This window comes from Littorina saxatilis, linkage group LG2 (genome assembly GCF_037325665.1).
Source record: "Littorina saxatilis isolate snail1 linkage group LG2, US_GU_Lsax_2.0, whole genome shotgun sequence".
NCBI classification, from domain to species: Eukaryota; Metazoa; Mollusca; class Gastropoda; order Littorinimorpha; family Littorinidae; genus Littorina; species Littorina saxatilis.
In genome coordinates this window covers 56,731,341-56,749,380 of record NC_090246.1, presented here as the reverse complement: position 1 = coordinate 56,749,380, position 18,040 = coordinate 56,731,341, and the positions used below count along the sequence as shown (strand labels likewise).

Below are 18,040 nucleotides of genomic sequence, written 5' to 3'. Positions count from 1 at the left end.
CTCTCTCTCTCTCTCTCTCTCTCTCTCTCTCTCTCTCTCTCTCTCTCTCTCTCTCGAGTTTTCCCTTTTTGCAATACAGCAACCAACCTAGTCCAACCATCATCGAACATTGCAACACATATCCACTATGATCACAGTAGATCTCCCAATCCCTATTGTCTGTAACCATTGCCATCACACTGCGTGTAGTAAAAGCATTGCCTCACTCCTTGCAGAAACTTTCAGCAGGAGCGCAGGACTTTCTCATATGCTTTCCGCCAAGACCTCAGGAGATCAGGAAATTGTTGCATGAGGGAGGAAATGAAACTCTGCCCCTGAGGCAAGGGGTGTGTAGGGGGTAAAGCCATCATGAGGTACACAGCTTTTACATGGCTTCATCTGTGTTATTATTGCACCATACATTTGAACTTTCACAAACATTTTGCAATCAGGAAATCAAGACTCAAGACTAAAGATGATACATGTACTGTCCTTATAAAAACAGGGGAAACTGCTTCGCAGTGACACTGTGCACAACTAGGAAAGCCTTTTTTCGTTTTTGTCCCAGGATCTAACTTTCTTTCATGCACAACAGAGTGAAGGAGGGAAAGGGGGCGATACACTAAGAGACTGTGAGAGAAATAAGGAGACAGGCAGACAGGCTGACGAACAAACCAGATGAAGGGAGTGAAAACGAGAGAGGGAGACAGACATGTGGACAGAAAAAAAAAAATATGTGTGTGTGCGCACCTTCGTGTGTGTGTGTTTGCGCAGGTACATGCTTGTGTCCATGCCTGCATGTCTTTATGTGTATGTATGTGCGTGTCTCCAGGGGCGGATCCAGGGGGGGGGGGGGGGGGGGTTTCCGGTGATTCCGGAACCCCCCCCCCCTCCCCCATAGCCTAAAAAAAAAAATAGAGAAAAACAAAAAAACAAAACAAAAAAATTGAAAAGAAAGAAAAAGTGATGACTCAGATTGCACCAGATTGCTCCTTTTTACATTTAGTCAAGTTTTGACTTAATATTTTAACATAGAGGGGGAATCGAGACGAGGGTCATGGTGTATGTGTGTATGTGTGTATGTGTGTGTGTGTGTGTGTGTGTGCGTGTGCGTGTGTAGAGCGATTCAGAGTAAACTACTGGACCGATCTTTATGAAATTTGACATGAGAGTTCCTGGGTATGATATCCCCAGACGTTTTTTTCATTTTTTCGATAAATATCTTTGATGACGTCATATCCGGCTTTGTGTAAAAGTTGAGGCGGCACTGTCACACCCTCATTTTTCAATCAAATTGATTGAAATTTTGGCCAAGCAATCTTCGACGAAGGCCGGACTTCGGTATTGCATTTCAGCTTGGTGGCTTAAAAATTAATTAATGACTTTGGTCATTAAAAATCTGAAAATTGTAAAAAAAAAAAAATTTTTTATAAAACGATCCAAATTTACGTTCATCTTATTCTTCATCATTTTCTGATTCCAAAAACATATAAATATGTTATATTTGGATTAAAAACAAGCTCTGAAAATTAAAAAAATTAAAAATTATGATCAAAATTAAATTTTCGAAATTAATTTAAAAACACTTTCATCTTATTCCTTGTCGGTTCCTGATTCCAAAAACATATAGATATGATATGTTTGGATTAAAAACACGCTCAGAAAGTTAAAACGAAGAGAGGTACAGTAAAGCGTGCTATGAAGCACAGCGCAACCGCTACCGCGCCAAACAGGCTCGTCACTTTCACTGCCTTTTGCACTAGCGGCGGACTACGTTCAATTTCATTCTGTGAGTTCCACAGCTTGACTAAATGTAGTAATTTCGCCTTACGCGACTTGTTTTCTTTTTTAATCAAATTTTTCCGGGTGCCGGCATTTGTCTTTTAAATGACGATTTTGGAAGGTAGTTGGGTAATATGCTGGCTCAGGTTGCACCAAATCGGTCCATTTTTCTTGTTTTGATCCAAATTTGTCATCTTAAATTTACTTTTATGAAGGTGTATTAAGGAAAATTTCTTGGCTCAGATTGCACCATCTTCGCACCCTCAACTAAACGCTTCGCGTCGTTGAATTGTCCCTAAAAGAAATTTGGAAACCCCCCCTTAAAAATGATGTGATCCGCCCCTTGACTCTGTCTGTCTGTCTGTGTGTACATATACATACATTTAGAGAGAGTGAGAGCAGACAATAAAACAGTACTCACTGGTGGGTACACGTGACACTGCCTGCTGGTACACGGCAAAGAATTTCTCCTCTTGCTGTTCAGTCAAACGAGGCACTGAAATCAGCAATTTAAAAATCGGACTTACCCGTTTATCCCCATGGGATGTAAAGCAACGTCATTTCAAACTTTTTAAAAATCGTAGCAAAGTAACTTAAGCAAGTTTTATTAAATGTTAAATGCTCAAACATCACAGAAAGCTAGTAGAAGTGGAAAGTGTCAAAGATATCATTGTGTATAGCAGGTGTTTCAGAGATCTGCATTTGGGAGCTCGAGCGGGCGATATTGGGCCCTCTGTGAGAATAAGGGGTAAAGACAAGGAAAAAGAGGACATAACTGCATTCAAACTCGCCCATCCCTCCCTCAGGATAATTTCTCCGAAAGAAAGGTAGGTATCATGCCTCTGATCAAGGAAACAGAACAGGGGGCATTCATACCTCCCAAGGAACAAGTATATATAATACCTTCTGATCTTACGTCATGTGGAACTCTGTCTTAAAGGGAATAAGTGAATCATCAAAACGATGAGGTCACAATGATTCTTGAGCTTCCTAAGATACTCGGTTGTATTTCTGTTGGTCCAAGGGAGCTTATCTAAACACACCAGTTAAAGATGTTCTTGCTTCCCTTTGACTATGTTTGACAACGGCAGGTAAATGCAATCAAATAGTCAACCTGCTCTGTCGACCACCTCTCGGTAACGACCACCTGCCCATTACAACCAGTGCAAAGGCTACCCAATGAGTTTTTCTATATAGTTTATGTTGTCCATAACCACCACCTCATTTTTGGCTGATCCTTAGGTGGTCGTTATACACAGCTTTACTGTAGATCGCAAAAAGGTTTCTCAATCAGTGAATTCATTTTGCATGCATGCAACAAAAAATATCAACACAAACAAAAAATAAATTCCAAAATTCAGGTACAGTACTTCTCTTCCAGAGCATACATTTCAAAACGATAGTTGAACAGGGATAAAGTTACAAACAAGCAACTCTAACACCTAAAAATATCACTTTCTGTCAGAAGATAATGACAATGAGCACCACTTCTTTTTTACCTTGTCTTTTTTGTGTTGGGGGTTGGGGATAGATGCTTTGCTACAGCTTGTATTTCAATTAACTTAATTCATCGTTCCGACTTACGTTTCCTCTGTTTCGTCGGCAGCACGCGTCTGGCCAGAAAATCCCAGACACGAGGCAAGTGAGAGAACTCCTCCCGCAATCTGAAATGAAACAACGTGTACATCATACTGGTTTACTCTTAAGGTCAATGTTAACGTGTGCAATTTTGTTCTTGAACAGACAAGCACGCAAACAGACCCAAAAATAACTCCTCAAGCGTTACAACAAAGAAAAGAGATTAAAAATCATGAAAAACAGCAAAAAGTCATGCCAGAGAAGAATGCAAAGGTTTCTTGCTCTCCCAAACAAGCTTTTGCAGGCCAAGTGCTCCCTGCTTCAAATACAAGCCCAGACAGTGTTTGTGGGTTCTAAAGTATTCCCCTTTTTCAGTCTCAGACAACATGCCTTTTTTTTGCAATTCATCTGCACAAACTTTAAAGTGGGTGTGGTCTCAAAAAACTCTGTTTGAATCTTGAATCCATCTTCTTCTCCAGTATATTTAGGCTGGCTGAGACAAGCTACAGATGAGAAGGCACATCATTTCACTATGTCACGATAGATGAAACTTATATTATCTAAAATTTTGCAATGCCAAAGTTTTGCACTAAAACAAATCTTGCATTCTGCAATGTTGCTATCATAGAATACATTGCACACCCTCAACACTTTGACAAACAAGAAAAATAAAAAATAAAAAATAATAAGCCAAACAACCCACTGTTTTAGCATTTGCTCTGCGTGATCTTTCATGAAAACAGTTTTCTGTGCTGTCTTTATAAACTCCAACAGCAGGTCCACATCATCTGAGGGAAAAAACAACAGAGAAATTAATGATCACAAGATTTACAAACCTGAAAAATCATTATGTTGCTCATTGAAACACCACAAATGTACTCACAAACAAACAACCAAAACCCATACCATTAAGACTGTCATTCAAATCCAAAAGATGTGGTTCTGTAACTCCTTATCAAGCAAAAAGCTTGTGTTGTGCGTCATAGTGTCGTTTGCAAATATATTCCTTACACTAACCATCATCACAGAATCCATATTACTGACCCACAGAATAAATAGAATTTACCAGGCAGTTCTTGACAAGCGTGTGCGTAGACAAGCTGTGCAATCTTCCCTGTGGGTTCTTCCTCCTGTAACACAACCAAAGCAAACATGCCAAAATCACTCAGTCATACAGTAAACTTCCAATCTACCAATATGTCCATAAAAATAAACACCTCTAACTCACTAATTACACCGTGATCTCACTTTTACGACCTCCCCCTTCCAGCTTTCTCAGATTTCTTGTTTATAATGTGTTTAAATTTACCTCCAACTCAGATCATATAAGATCAGTGGGAGAGGCTTACAATGGAGGTAAACTTAGAGACATTATAAATAGAAACTCTGAGAAAGCTGGTTCTCATAACAAGACAGAGTGAAAGCACTAAAACCAGTTCTAAATCCATACCAACCATTTTTAGTCTGGCTGATAAATATGACATTATACAAGTTCTTTTCAGCATCTTCAGAAAGTCATCCCTCACTTACATTGGAGTGGCACATTGGACGTTACTTACAATTTGTCAGCATTTTCCCAAAGTTAAAATTCTTTCATCACTCACTTGCTTTGGAGTGGACAAAGCAAAACCAAACCTTTTCTTAGGGTGGTTTTCTGTGCAGTATGATTTGAAGTTGGACATGCATGAAAAAGACAGAATCTATAACAACAGAGTAAAACTCACCATTTTTGCCAGCTCAATCTCCAGCTTGTAGTACTGAAACAAAAAAGCAAATGCAAGAACTTTTTATTTTATTTTATAGAAGACAAACTTGTGTTCTGACACACACACACACACACAAAACCAAGAGTTATGTCCGCATATTGTCTTTGAGAGTTCCAGACCTGGGCAAAAGCTTCAACTGAGTAAAGCTACACATCTAATCAAACTTAATCCTACCTCCACCCACGCCAAGCGAGATGTTTTGTTGTAGCTGAGACATCTCTGCATCAAGGCGCGAGCAGCTTCCAGGTTACTTTGTTCAACTTCCCATCTTGCAGCTTGGATCCACAGCTCTGCAAATACATCATTTTTTACATTTTTGTTTCTTGTGAACACACATCACTGCATTGCAATCCAATATCCACGCATTTTTTCTGCCACATGGTTTTCCGATTTTTTCACAGCATCTATTTAAACACATAATTTAAAGCTTCAGCTGTCCTGAAATGCAGAAAGTAGTCTGAGACTGTAGAAACATCTTTTACCTTTTTGCCCTAGATAAACAAAGGAATGTTGTGGAACCAAACTTGCAAAGCATTTGTGCATAAGTGTGATAGCTGTTTCAAGACCTTTTATAAAGCCACTACGGCATAGAGGCAGTTGACGGAATTTCGCCATTCAAAAAATATGATTAAATAGTGGATGTCCACATTTATATTCCAATACAGCAATGATTGTGTGTTAAGTACCTACCTGGTTCAGCAGGGTGTAAGCGTAGCATCTCCTTGAACAGTCGAGTCACTCTGCTGTATTCTTTCTACAAAGCAAAAAAAGAACAAAAGGTGACGAACTGTAGATGTACAAAGGGGCACTCAGGGCTTAACAACTGTAAACTACAGATCAGTAAATGGAACTGAAACAAAAAGGGGAGAAGAAGGCATAATTATGCACTGACTATTACCTCTCACATCATTATGATCACATCATGATCATTATCATGTTACAGTATAATCACCATGAGTGGCAGCCTTAAAACCCATACAAAACACTTATAAATTAACAAGAAAAGCATTTGGAAAACAGGAAAATATACCTGCTTCTTGCAGAATTCAATATGGCTCAGCCAGACATCCGCATTTTGCTGAAAAAAATAAATGATAGATGGCATTACAAAATTATGTGAAGAACCGAATGAACAAAAATTGCTTGATGCATCAAATTACATAACAAAAGTTGTACAATACTCATTTACAAACATATGCCCAACAATCTCTTTAAACTATGCTATGAACATAGAACAAATGTTTTATTTAAAAACAAAAACAAAATATGTAAATGGAATTTGCTACCTTTTCATTTTCAAACCATAATCAAAGATTGAAGAAATTATTTACAAATATGCAGACATGTACAAATGTCCCTACAAGTTATATCTAAACACCAGCTTTCATTAAACACCACATTTCAGACGTGTTTGATGTGTAAAAACAAACTTACTGCTTTGAAGGAGCAAAAATTCATGTGTTCGTGACCCGTGCAATTTACTCTAATCAATCAGTGTGAACTGTAGAATAACTAAACTACAGGAAAAAAACCTATATGAAATGAAAGTTGGACATTGTGAAGAACAAAACAATTCATACATACCGGGAATCGTGTTTCACATAGCTGAAATAACAGAGGAAACTCGATTAGCACAATACATTTCAAACCTTCGCTCATCTTTTATTTTTCAACACAGACAAAGCAACAGCAAAACCCAGCAATCAAAACACACATCGACCATCTTCTGAGATTTCCAGACGTCTACATGCAAGGGTCACCACCACACACTCTTTTTTGTTAACTGTATACAGCGGAACTTAATGTTTAAGACCTCCCAAAATCTGAGAAAATCAGGTTTTAAAAAGGGGTTCCATGAATATTTACAGATGAGAGGTTGTGGACAGAGTCTGAGAAAGTCTAAAATTAGGGAGGTAGGGAGAAATTCAAAGAGAGGTTCCATTATATAATAAGTTAGGCCACACACAAAAAATAGTCTGTTTACGGTATCCCGACCGACCCTATTTTTTCGCCCGACCCTAGACTTTTTTTTGGCATTTTGGAAAAAAAGTCTTTGTTTTTTGGCAAAATAAATTAAAAATATGGGGTTTTTTGGGGGGGAAAAAAAACATCCGACCTACCGACCCTATTTATTTTGCCTATGTTACCGTAAACAGACTTTTTTTTTCCGTAATAGATTCGCATTTTGCTTTTTCTAAAGTTTGCTTTGTTAGGTAACATTTAACTGAAGCAGTCAGTTTTATATAGTTGATGATAGCTATGTTCTTTTTCTGTTTACAAAAGTGTGTGCATGTGCATGTGACAGTGTGTGTGCGCATGTAGCAATAAGCTCTCTCGTTTTTTCTGTTTTCTGCCCACGCCCACCTCTTGCTCTCTCACTTCCAAGTATGTATGTACACTTTTGAGACTCTACACATGCTATTTCAATGTTGCTGTTACTGACCTGAAATAGGTTGTGTATTCTGAAAATGATTGGGACTTCTGTCCCTCTCTTAGTCCTGCCACATCTCTGCAAGAGAAACAAGGCAGCAAGATTTCAATGTGTATTCTTGTTGACTGTACAATAATAAAGAATAAGAAAGAATCAATGCTAATGCTACATGTACTTAAGCCATTAGTATTACCACATAATAAATTCATTCGTAAATGTTTAATATAATCTATATAAAGAGAAAGGATATTTCTCGTGTTACAGTTGATACTTTGAACATGGCAACTACCTTTTAATTTAACATTTCTAGCATTCAAACACATTCCAGAATGTTTTTGTTTTTATCAACCACCTCACCCCACAGTCCTCTCTGTCCAGCTTGATTTTATTTACCTATTAGTGTATTTTCTGTTCAGTTAAAAAAATTAGTTTTAAGGTAAATGAACAGCATAATGATAACTGTAAAATATAGAGTGATATCATAAAGTTTACGGTTATCACTTTGACGCATGATTTTCCTATTTCATGCATTTGAAAACTCGCTGATGCGGGTTTTTTTTCATCGCAACATGTATGGCATACCCAAAAATAACGAGCTTCTTTTTCTCTGATGCTACTCCTTCATGGAAAAAATGCATAGCCTTGGCTCACAGAGCACTGCTATTGTGTGATGATTGCATCTCTGGCAATGAAAACAACTCTTTCACAAGTCAAGTCAAGTCAAGTTTTCAAGTCAAGTTTTATTCCAATAAAACCCCGTGAGGGTACATGGAAAATTAAAAAACACAATAAAAACACATTTCATTCAACACCAAATAAAAGGAACTAAAACAAAAAGAAATCAGACTATGTACAGAAAAGGGAGTTGAGGGGTGAGGGAGAGCAAAAACAATACAAGAAACAATTCAACAATAATAATAAATAATAATAATAATAATAATAATAATACTAATACTACTAATAAAAAAACACTACAAGTGCAAAGTAATTACATACATTTCTTTACTATGGGAAATGGGGGGAAGGGAGAGGGGGGGGGGTGATGGGTGGGTTAACATAAGGACAAAAATACTAGTATTACAAACAACACAAAACAGATAACGGAGTATAAAGCTAAAAGAGAATTAAATTTTACTCGCTTCTCAAACAGTCCATGACAAGTGTCATGAACTTTGCGAGTTTTAGCAATAAACGCTTTTTTGTAGTGGAAAAAAGCTCTCTGAATTTAACTGAATTGGGGCGGGCATAATAATAGCACCGTAACAACTGTTTTCTATAATTGGTAAAAAAAGGACATACAAAAATATAATGGAACTCGTCCCCAAGGTCACCTGATGAACATTTGTGACAGATTCTGTCTTGTCTAGGAATACCAAGAGTCCTACCTTTTTGTATAGGCAATTTATGATTCAGTGTTCTAAATTTTAAAACAGCGTTTGCTAAATTAACCGGCAGGATGGACAAGTACTTTTCAAACTCAAAATTCTCTTTATACATTCTATAATTATAATAAAACTCATTGTTATTTATTTCTGAATGCCAGGTTTGGACAAATTGGTCTTGTAGCCTATTTTTCATCAGTGCTTTGAAAGTATTAAAATAATCACCATCCGTTACATTATTGATAGTTTGATTGTGCCAAAAATCACTAAAGCCTAACTCATTTAGAACACCATGGACAGAAAGCAAAAATTTTGACTTGTATACACCAGATTCATACATTTTAAACAAAAAACGATATGTCACACAAGAAAGTTTGTCAGAACCATTAGAAAATGCAAGTTTGTACCAAAAATTCAACATACGACATTTCGCTTGAATTAGTGGTGGTCCCGACATGCAAAAATCAGTGTGCAAAATATTGCTCCACGTTTTTTTCTATGTAATTGCGTATGACTTACGTGATTTTGTTAAAAGCAAGCGTAATCGAATATAAAATTATTACACTAAGACACACACAAAAGAATGTTAACACTCAGCAAATTCGTTTCAGCCACACTAGTTACAAACCTTTCGCTTGCTCAAAAGCTTCAGGATATCCTGCTGATACTGCAAAATAAAGTCAAAATAAATGTGAACATTCAAGACATCATGTTCATTTTGAAAAGGACAAAAATGACAACAAACATTTTCTCAAATCTGAACCTAGACAAAACATCTAAATTACTTAAATATTTCAATTTCACTTGTGCTTTCCTGAGGGAAAAATATGGAGCGAACTTTGACACATACTGTTACTTGCTTACTCCATACATACATACTGTTAAATGCTTAATCCATACATACATACTGTTAAATGCTTACTCCATTACATGTCATATGCATTTAGAGCGCTTACTTCCCTTTGGTTATTTTATCTCTAAATAGCGCGTGCTCTGCCTCATTTGTTTAAGTTTCTCTCACAGACACTTTTGAGGCGTTGGTTTGTTCTGTTAAAACCAGTCTTGATCTAAGGAATATGTCCGGTCAGGAATAAAAGCTGGTTCTAGTGTATGACTGTGTATGTAAGCGTTAGTTAGAGTGCCTTGGAGAATGATGAACATATGAGCTTGTGGCGGTCATCCTTTTTTGAGGATGAAAGTCACTTGAGGACTGGGTGGCCGAGTGGTAACGCACTTGCGCTCGGAAGCGAGAGATTGCGAGTTCGACCATGGGTCAGGGCGTTAGCAATTTTCTCCCCGCCTTTCCTAACCTAGGTGGTGGGTTCAAGTGCTAGTCTTTCGGATGAGACGAAAAACCGAGGTCCCTTCGTGTACACTTCATTGGGGTGTGCACGTTAAAGATCCCACGATTGACAAAATTGTATAGGCATAGATAAAAATGTCCACCAAAATACCCGTGTGACTTGGAATAATAGGCCGTGAAAAGTAGGATATGCGCCGAAATGGCTGCGATCTGCTGGCCTATGTGAATGCGTGATGTATTGTGTAAAAAAATTCCATCTCACACGGCATAAATAAATCCCTGCGCCTTGAATATGTGTGCGATATAAATTGCATAAAATTAAAATAAAAAAATAAATCCCTGCGCTTAGAACTGTACCCACGGAATACGCGCGATATAAGCCTCATATTGATTGATTGATTGTTCATTCCCATGCTTGTTATTCTCTCAGGTGCCAGGAGATTGGTTCCCTATAACTCTCGCTTACTCCATTACACATGTCTGCATTTAGAGCGCTCACTTCCCTTTGGTTATTTGATCTCTACATACTGTATGACAATTACAGTATGGTAAAGCCAAATAATATTGTATCACTCTCCCAAAATATTAACCTAAAAACTTACCAGGATGTATTGCAGGAAGTCTTCTTCTGATTTTCTCCTCCGCCTGATGCGATACTCAAATTTTGTTTGACGCTGGTATATTTTTCTGGGGAAAAAAGGAATAAGAATTTTTGGAATTTTCGTGTTTCTCCAAAACTACAACCCATGACTTTGTAGGAATGGGCTGCACTTTTTATAATTCTAAATTTTTGCTTATTTTTTAAAGGCCACCAATTTGAGAATGCTCATTTCGAACAATGCCACACTAGAATGTGGTGCCATGCACATTTCTGGAAATTACTGCTCTCCTTCAAAAACTAATATACAATAACACAAGGAAAACTGAGTCATCCATCTCATTTATCAAAAAAATTTGATAAATTTCTCATAAATTTGTGTGTGTACTTTTGTGTTTTTGTGCCTGAAGAAGACCCTTAGGTCGAAACGTCGCCGTTATTCGTTCCGTGTTCGTCATTTTAACGTGAGTACATTGCTTTTTGGTCTCTTTATTGAGTCATCCAGTCAACCCATTTTTACAGCCCCAACATGTTTAACAAACTGACAAACTGATTCTTATCTGCCAAGTTTGGTCGCCTTACATTTTCTGATGAACGGTAAGGACTACCTTATACACACCTTTTTATTTGTAAGTGGCATACATAAAGAAATGACTCAAAGTTAGGAAAGTCTTGTCCAAGACAAGTGTTACATTGGCTTTAGACTGTTAATAAATGTTATTTCTTCTTGTTTCAAAATATGTTTCCCAAACTCATGTTATAGTTAAGTATTTCAAATTTGCATGTTAGTTTCAAAGTTTAACATGTTTCTGTTTGCTGTGAATATTATTCTTTCTGTCCCTTGCAGATACACAGTAACAACAACAAGTTGTTGGGAGATACTCAGATAGCCACTTGCTGAACACTACAGTTTAGCCAAAGTTGACACACATATAAAATGTCTAGCTCTTCCATTATTGTTCCAATTCCATGAGATTCTGTCGGAGCGATGCGGCGCACGCTTTTTTCTCCACATGTTATATTTATGTACAACATAACTGTAAACAGTTAACAGTAAGTAGTAATTAACAAGCTGATGAGGGCTTTGATGACTTGCTCATAACACACAAACACACACACACACACACACACACACACACACACACACACATGTATACACAGTCACACACACACACACACACACACACACACATCATATAATTATATATTATATACATACACACACACACACTGCCCGAGTTTCGGAACAGGCGCTGCCTTCTGGTCCTAACGGATGGTTCTCAGCATACAGCATTTCTATGCAAGGAATGGACACTGCACTAACCTTTTTTCCTCATTTGTCAACTCGTGGATGTTCTCCAATTCATCTTTTATCTGGCACAGACTCTGCTGCACAAACTCAGCCATAGTGTTGATGAAAAGCTAGTGTTTACTGTCGACCATGTGCTACTCCTCAAGCCCAACTTTTTGACTGGAAACTCCCTAGGGGACGTAACTCTCCAATCAAAGATACGTACCAAAGTCGCCTTCATGTCTGAAGACTTGTCGAAGGGACATGACTCCAGTTCAAACTGAATCGTCGCGGGAAGTTCCAACATCGTTATGGGCAGCTCTTAGTCTTACAGCATTCATTGTATTTAGAGCGACTACTTGCATTGAAAAACACATCGTACCCCCATAAAAAGTCAAGATGGCAACAATAAATGTTAAACGAAAGCATGCAGACGACATTCAGTTGGCTGAGGAAGGGTAAGTTCCAAGTTGTTTGGCCCTTTGTCAGTTTGTGAAGAAGGTATTAGTGACTACAGGAACTTAAAAAGTTTGTTTGTGGGATTCCCGTGCGTGTTGGCGTTGTATTTGGGATTATATAGGTCTGTGTAGCTGATCACAAATATATATACATGTGTGTTAGTGTTACTGTTAGCATACATTTTTAAATACGTGTACTTGATACCCTACTGATATTCTGGGCACTGCATGTACACGTGTAGGCTAAATTACTATTAACTAGTATTACTATTAGTCTATTACACGTACATTTACTGTTGCAGTCAATTAGATATGTGTATTTGTTTTCTCTTCAAGTCCCAGGTATTTCTTGAATCCTGAGTCCGTGAGTAAACATCTGTACTGCTCCATCTGTCAGGATGTATTCTCCCAGCCCCAGCGTGCACCCTGTGGCCACAGTTTCTGCTGGAAGGTGAGGGCAAGATGTGTGTTCATGAGTGAGTGTGTCAGTGTTACTGTGTGTGTGTGTGTGTGTGTGTGTGTGTGTGTGTGTGTGTGTATGTGTGCATGCATGCTTCTTTGTGTTTGAGGGGGATTGTGTATACATTATTCTGTCTTGAGAATAATTGCCTTGTGCATGAATAAGGAATCCCTCAATATGAAGAAGAAGTTTCTGTGTAGCTGTAAGTGTGTGTGTGTGTGTTTGTGTGTATGACATTGAAAAACAGACATAAATCAAAGGAACCATAACACAGATCTTGACCATACTCATTGGTAGCCTTGTTAAAGTAAACCATCATTTGATTTATACTATGTTATACTATAGTTTCCTTTTCAATGTTTGCCTTTACTGACATTTGTGCTGTTTTTGTCATGGTGTGTAAAGATCTCTTAAGCGTTTAACATTATACATCTTTTTCATGTTATTTCATATTTTGGAATATTTTTTTTCTGGTTTGATTTCAGTGCATCATGACATGGCTTCAGAAGAGCAAGACTTGCCCAGAAGACAGGTATGCCAATAATCAAAATATTTATGAACACAAGGTTCATGTTCTGTACAGTTCTAAGGAGTATACATGGAGTCCTTATGCTTTCACTGTTTAAGTCACTTGTTGCAGTCTGAAGAGGGAATGAAATCAGTTAAATACGTGTGCCAGATTTGCCTCACTGCATTGCAGAAATTTTTCCTTAAAAAGTCTGGTTCTTTTGCTGTTCAAAATGCAGTCGAATCTTATAACGACCACACAGGGGACTTGCCAAAAGTATCATTATAGACGGGTGATTTTTGGCTCACGTAAGTGTAGCCTATGCGATGATAAACTTTGTCTGTCTGTGCGTGTGTGTGTGTGTGTGTGTGTGTGTGATAGAAACTTTAACATTTCCGAGTCTATGGATTACGTCAGTCTCGGTCAAAAGTGTTTGACGTGTGTGATAGAAACTATTTGAAGACGTCACATTATGACGTAAGAGGGTTAGACGTCACACAAAGGAATTACTGAAAGTCTCGGTCAGTTATTGTGAGCGGGCCGAGACTACTTGGCAGATCCAGGGTCTCGCTTTCTTGCACAGTTTCACCTATGGCGCTTACTCTGTGTGTGTGTGTGTGTGTGTGTGTGTGTGTGTGTGTGTGTGTGTGTGTGTGTGTGTGTGTGTGTGACGGAGTGATTGAGTTTGTGTTACTGTTTGTCGATTTCTTACGTGAGCCTTGAAGGCTTCGCCTCTTGTTATGGAAAGGGAATTATAGGGGAAAAAGCCAGGGATCTTCAGGAGTGGTCGTTTTGGACAGGTGTCCATTCTCAAGAGGTGGTCGCCAGGGCAGATTCGACTGTACTAGGATCATTGTTCACCGCTGAAAATTTATTATACACATTCTAGCGCTTCACCTCCATACTCACAGACTGACAAATCACCAGTCCTATGCATAACAGATGTGTTTTTATGTTTTCTTTTCTTTTTTATTGGGCTAATTATCAAAAAATGCTTAATGATTTTGTGACCTTGACATTCCATTTCTGATTTTAAATTGTTAAATGTGACCCTCCACCACGGAATGCGTCGCATGTCACCTCGCGCGGTTCTGCGCTAGGCTTAATATAAGTCCGGGGGGACTGTTGTAACAGTGTGAGGATCACCTTAGTCACAGGCTTATAACTCGAAAAGTTTTCGCTCTTTTCTAAAACGGTTTTCACCACTGGATAGAGCATAAAACACTCTTTAGGAACATGTAAAAATATGAAAATCATGCAAAGGTGACATGCGACTCATTCCGTGGTGGAGGGTCACAAATTATAAACTTGTCTGGTTTGTGTTCTTCCCTTCTCAAGGAAACCGCTTCAAGTGGGTCAGCTGCACACTGACTTCATCCTGGAAAATATCATTGGAGATCAAATGGTATTAGCGGAATTTCTGCTTTTCATGCATGGTTCATTTTAATTACATTTAGTCAAGTTTTGACTAAATGTTTTAACATAGAGGGGGAATCGAGACGAGGGTCGTGGTGTATGTGTGTGTGTGTGTGCATGTGTGTGTGTGTGTAGAGCGTTTCAGACTAAACTACTGGACCGATCTTTATGAAATTTGACATGAGAGTTCCTGGGAATGATATCCCCGGACGTTTTTTTCTTTTTTTCGATAAATGTCTTTGATGACGTCATATCCGGCTTTTTGTAAAAGTTGAGGCGGCACTGTCACACCCTCATTTTTCAATCAAATTGATTGAAATTTTGGCCAAGCAATCTTCGACGAAGGCCGGACTTCGGTATTGCATTTCAGTTTGGTGGCTTAAAAATTAATTAATGACTTTGGTCATTAAAAATCTGAAAATTGTAAAAATAAAACATTTATAAAACGATCCAAATTTACGTTCATCTTATTCTTTATCATGTTCTGATTCCAAAAACATATAAATATGTTATATTTGGATTAAAAACAAGCTCTGAAAATGAAAAATATAAAAATTATGATCAAAATTAAATTTCCGAAATCGTTTCAAAAACTATTTCATCTTATTCCTTGTCGGTTCCTGATTCCAAAAACATATAGATATGATATGTTTGGATTAAAAACACGCTCAGAAAGTTAAAACGAAGAGAGGTACAGTAAAGCGTGCTATGAAGCACAGCGCAACCGCTGCCGCGCCAAACAGGCTCGTCACTTTCACTGCCTTTTGCACTAGCGGCGGACTACGTTCAGTTTCATTCTGTGAGTTCCACAGCTTGACTAAATGTAGTAATTTCGCCTTACGCGACTTGTTTATTATTAAGATGTGTATTCCTCACAATTGATTCTTTTGTCTTTCCACATTTGTCACAATAACTGTTCCCAAGGCCTAATTTCAGCCTCTAAGCTTTTTTTTTTTAAGCCCTTTCTCCCCTGGCCATAGCAGAAATAACACAACAGCTCCAGGCTCACGTAGTGCCAGCTGCTCTTTTGGTTCCCTCTCCAGTATTGCCCAGAAGCATTTGAAATAACACAACAGCTCCAGGCTCACGTAGTGCCAGCTGCTCTTTTGGTTCCCTCTCCAGTATTGCCCAGAAGCATTTGCACGTAACAACAAAGCGTGCAAAACTGTGTAGGCTGCAAGTTTAACTCTTGGGGCCAAATTATTTCCTCCTCCCTGGTTATTTTTAAAAATCAAAGGCAAGCCAGGTACAGCTGTGATCATTTGAACACAGCAACTAAAATTTGACGGTTGTTTCCAAAATCTTAGTCAGTTAGTAAATCATTCTTTCTTTCTTTCTTTATTTGGTGTTTAACGCGTTTTCAACCACGAAGGGTTATATCGCGACGGGGAAAGGGGGAAGATGGGATAGAGCCACTTGTCAATTGTTTCTTGTTCACAAAAGCACAAATCAAAAAATTGCTCCAGGGGCTTGCAACGTAGTACAATATATGACCTTACTGGGAGAATGCAAGTTTCCAGTACAAAGGACTTAACATTTCTTACATACTGCTTGACTAAAGTCTTCACAAAAATTGACTATATTCTATACAAGAAACACTTAACAAGGGTAAAAGGAGGAACAGAATCCGTTAGTCGCCTCTTACGACATGCTGGGGAGCATCGGGTAAATTCTTTCTCGTCCCTACCAATATGGGACTCCCCCTAACCCGCAGGGGGATAGTGAATCATAAGTTATAATATACTTTTTGTATCTTGCTGCAGGTTGCCTGTCCGCATCGCTCCATTGGTTGTGAGACCATCACACCTCTACACCTGCTGTCCTCACATGTAAAATCATGTGACTTCAACCCATCCAACCAGCCAGAGTTTGTTCGCAAAAGAGTATTGAGTTCGGTAGAAAATGAAGTTGGTTTGGGCGGGGACTCTAGGGACGGTGACAGCGAAGGGGCAGTGCCGTCTCCTGGCAAACCATCTCTCATCCTGAGGCTGTTTAAAAGTGACAGTAGTAAAAAGGATATGTTGAAAGCGATGTTTGACACCAAAGAAAAGAAAACAAAATAGAATCTGGTTATGAGGGTGTTTTTTCATTGTTGTTTTCTTTTCTTTTTCCTATTTACTTTACCTTTGCTGTCTGTTTGTATACATGTTTGAAGCAATGTTTGAGGAGAAAAAAATGAATTAGTATCTGATTTGTGTATGTGTGTGTTAAGTAACTACTCTCTATTTACTTCTGCCTTTGTGATATATTTGTTGGTTTGTGTGAGGGTCAGGAAGGAGGGCAAGATGGCCTGTATGAGTGGCAATTGTTTTTCTTGTCATTTGTTTGATTTATATGTTTCAACCGCAAGAATAGTCTGATCTAGTTAAAACACATTGAGTGGCCAACATACTGTACTTTTTATTTAAAAATAATACAGCATGGTAGGCACCCTGGCAACTATCATCTGAAAATAGCGTTACTTTGTCTGAGACATGTTCAAGGGCGGATCTGGGGGGGGGGTTACACGGGTTACGTAACCCCCCCACCCCCCCAAAAAAGAGGTAATTTATTGGCTCAGGATGCACCAGATAGCTCTATTTTGCTTCTTTGGATACAAAAAATTTCCGGGGGGGCATGCCCCCGGACCCCCCTAGAGGCTTGTATCTTCGCAGTCATTTTGTAACCCCCCCCCCCCCCCCTCCAAAGTGAATTGATCCGCCCTTGATGTTAACTTATAATGCAGTTATTCTTCTGTTGGTATTGTAGAATACTTATGTAAGATGCAATGTTACTTTGGAACGAAAAGGCATGATTAAAATATTGAAGTTAAAATTGTGTTTGATTTTGCCTCTCTCTCTCTCTCTCAGTAAGCATGTGCACTTAGGTGGTTACAAAAGTTGACAGTACATGAACCATCTGCCAGAAGAGTTATAAACCCTCAAACTGTCGCTCCCTTTGTTACAAATAATCCAATTTTGACCACATTTTTTCAGATAGACTGGGAATCAAGACATGGTTGATGGTGTATGTACCCTGTGTGTGTGTGTGTGTGAATGCATGCACAGCGATTCCTAGAAAACAGATGCTTATAAAACTTTGCACGTGA

At 38.5% G+C, this 18,040-nt stretch overlaps 2 protein-coding genes across 2 annotated transcripts in view; one reads left to right on the top strand and one right to left on the bottom strand.

Annotated features, from left to right (window-relative positions):
* The window catches only part of LOC138959322 (U3 small nucleolar RNA-associated protein 6 homolog), a 239,086-nt gene extending 226,785 nt beyond the window's left edge, over window positions 1–12,301 (bottom strand). Inside the window, exons 1-13 of the mRNA XM_070330752.1 lie at window positions 12,144–12,301; window positions 10,824–10,908; window positions 9,547–9,585; window positions 7,549–7,614; window positions 6,690–6,710; window positions 6,136–6,183; window positions 5,796–5,859; window positions 5,280–5,395; window positions 5,064–5,096; window positions 4,406–4,469; window positions 4,043–4,127; window positions 3,346–3,425; window positions 2,183–2,257 (exon numbers count right to left, since the gene is read on the bottom strand). Of these exons, the coding sequence (XP_070186853.1) occupies window positions 2,183–2,257; window positions 3,346–3,425; window positions 4,043–4,127; window positions 4,406–4,469; window positions 5,064–5,096; window positions 5,280–5,395; window positions 5,796–5,859; window positions 6,136–6,183; window positions 6,690–6,710; window positions 7,549–7,614; window positions 9,547–9,585; window positions 10,824–10,908; window positions 12,144–12,226 (859 nt within the window). The 5' untranslated portion in view covers window positions 12,227–12,301. The remainder of the gene's footprint in view (window positions 1–2,182; window positions 2,258–3,345; window positions 3,426–4,042; window positions 4,128–4,405; window positions 4,470–5,063; window positions 5,097–5,279; window positions 5,396–5,795; window positions 5,860–6,135; window positions 6,184–6,689; window positions 6,711–7,548; window positions 7,615–9,546; window positions 9,586–10,823; window positions 10,909–12,143) is intronic.
* A 58-nt stretch (window positions 12,302–12,359) lies between these two features.
* Window positions 12,360–17,580, top strand: LOC138956413 (RING finger protein 151-like). Its single transcript, XM_070327776.1, has 5 exons — window positions 12,360–12,568; window positions 12,905–13,019; window positions 13,514–13,560; window positions 14,875–14,941; window positions 16,716–17,580. The coding sequence occupies exons 1-5, from the start codon at window positions 12,510–12,512 to the stop codon at window positions 17,013–17,015; spliced, it is 588 nt and encodes a 195-aa protein (XP_070183877.1). The 5' UTR covers window positions 12,360–12,509; the 3' UTR covers window positions 17,016–17,580.
* The last annotated feature ends 460 nt before the right edge of the window (window positions 17,581–18,040 follow it).

What these genes read in the sequence shown, in the direction of transcription:
- LOC138956413 (XM_070327776.1), top strand. Translation starts at nt 12,510, where the DNA reads ATGGCAACAATAAATGTTAAACGAAAGCATGCAGACGACATTCAGTTG. An exon ending in ATTCAGTTGGCTGAGGAAGG is followed by an intron (nt 12,569 to 12,904) that starts GTAAGTTCCAAG and finishes TTTCTCTTCAAG; the next exon opens with TCCCAGGTATTTCTTGAATC. An exon ending in ATATCATTGGAGATCAAATG is followed by an intron (nt 14,942 to 16,715) that starts GTATTAGCGGAA and finishes ATCTTGCTGCAG; the next exon opens with GTTGCCTGTCCGCATCGCTC.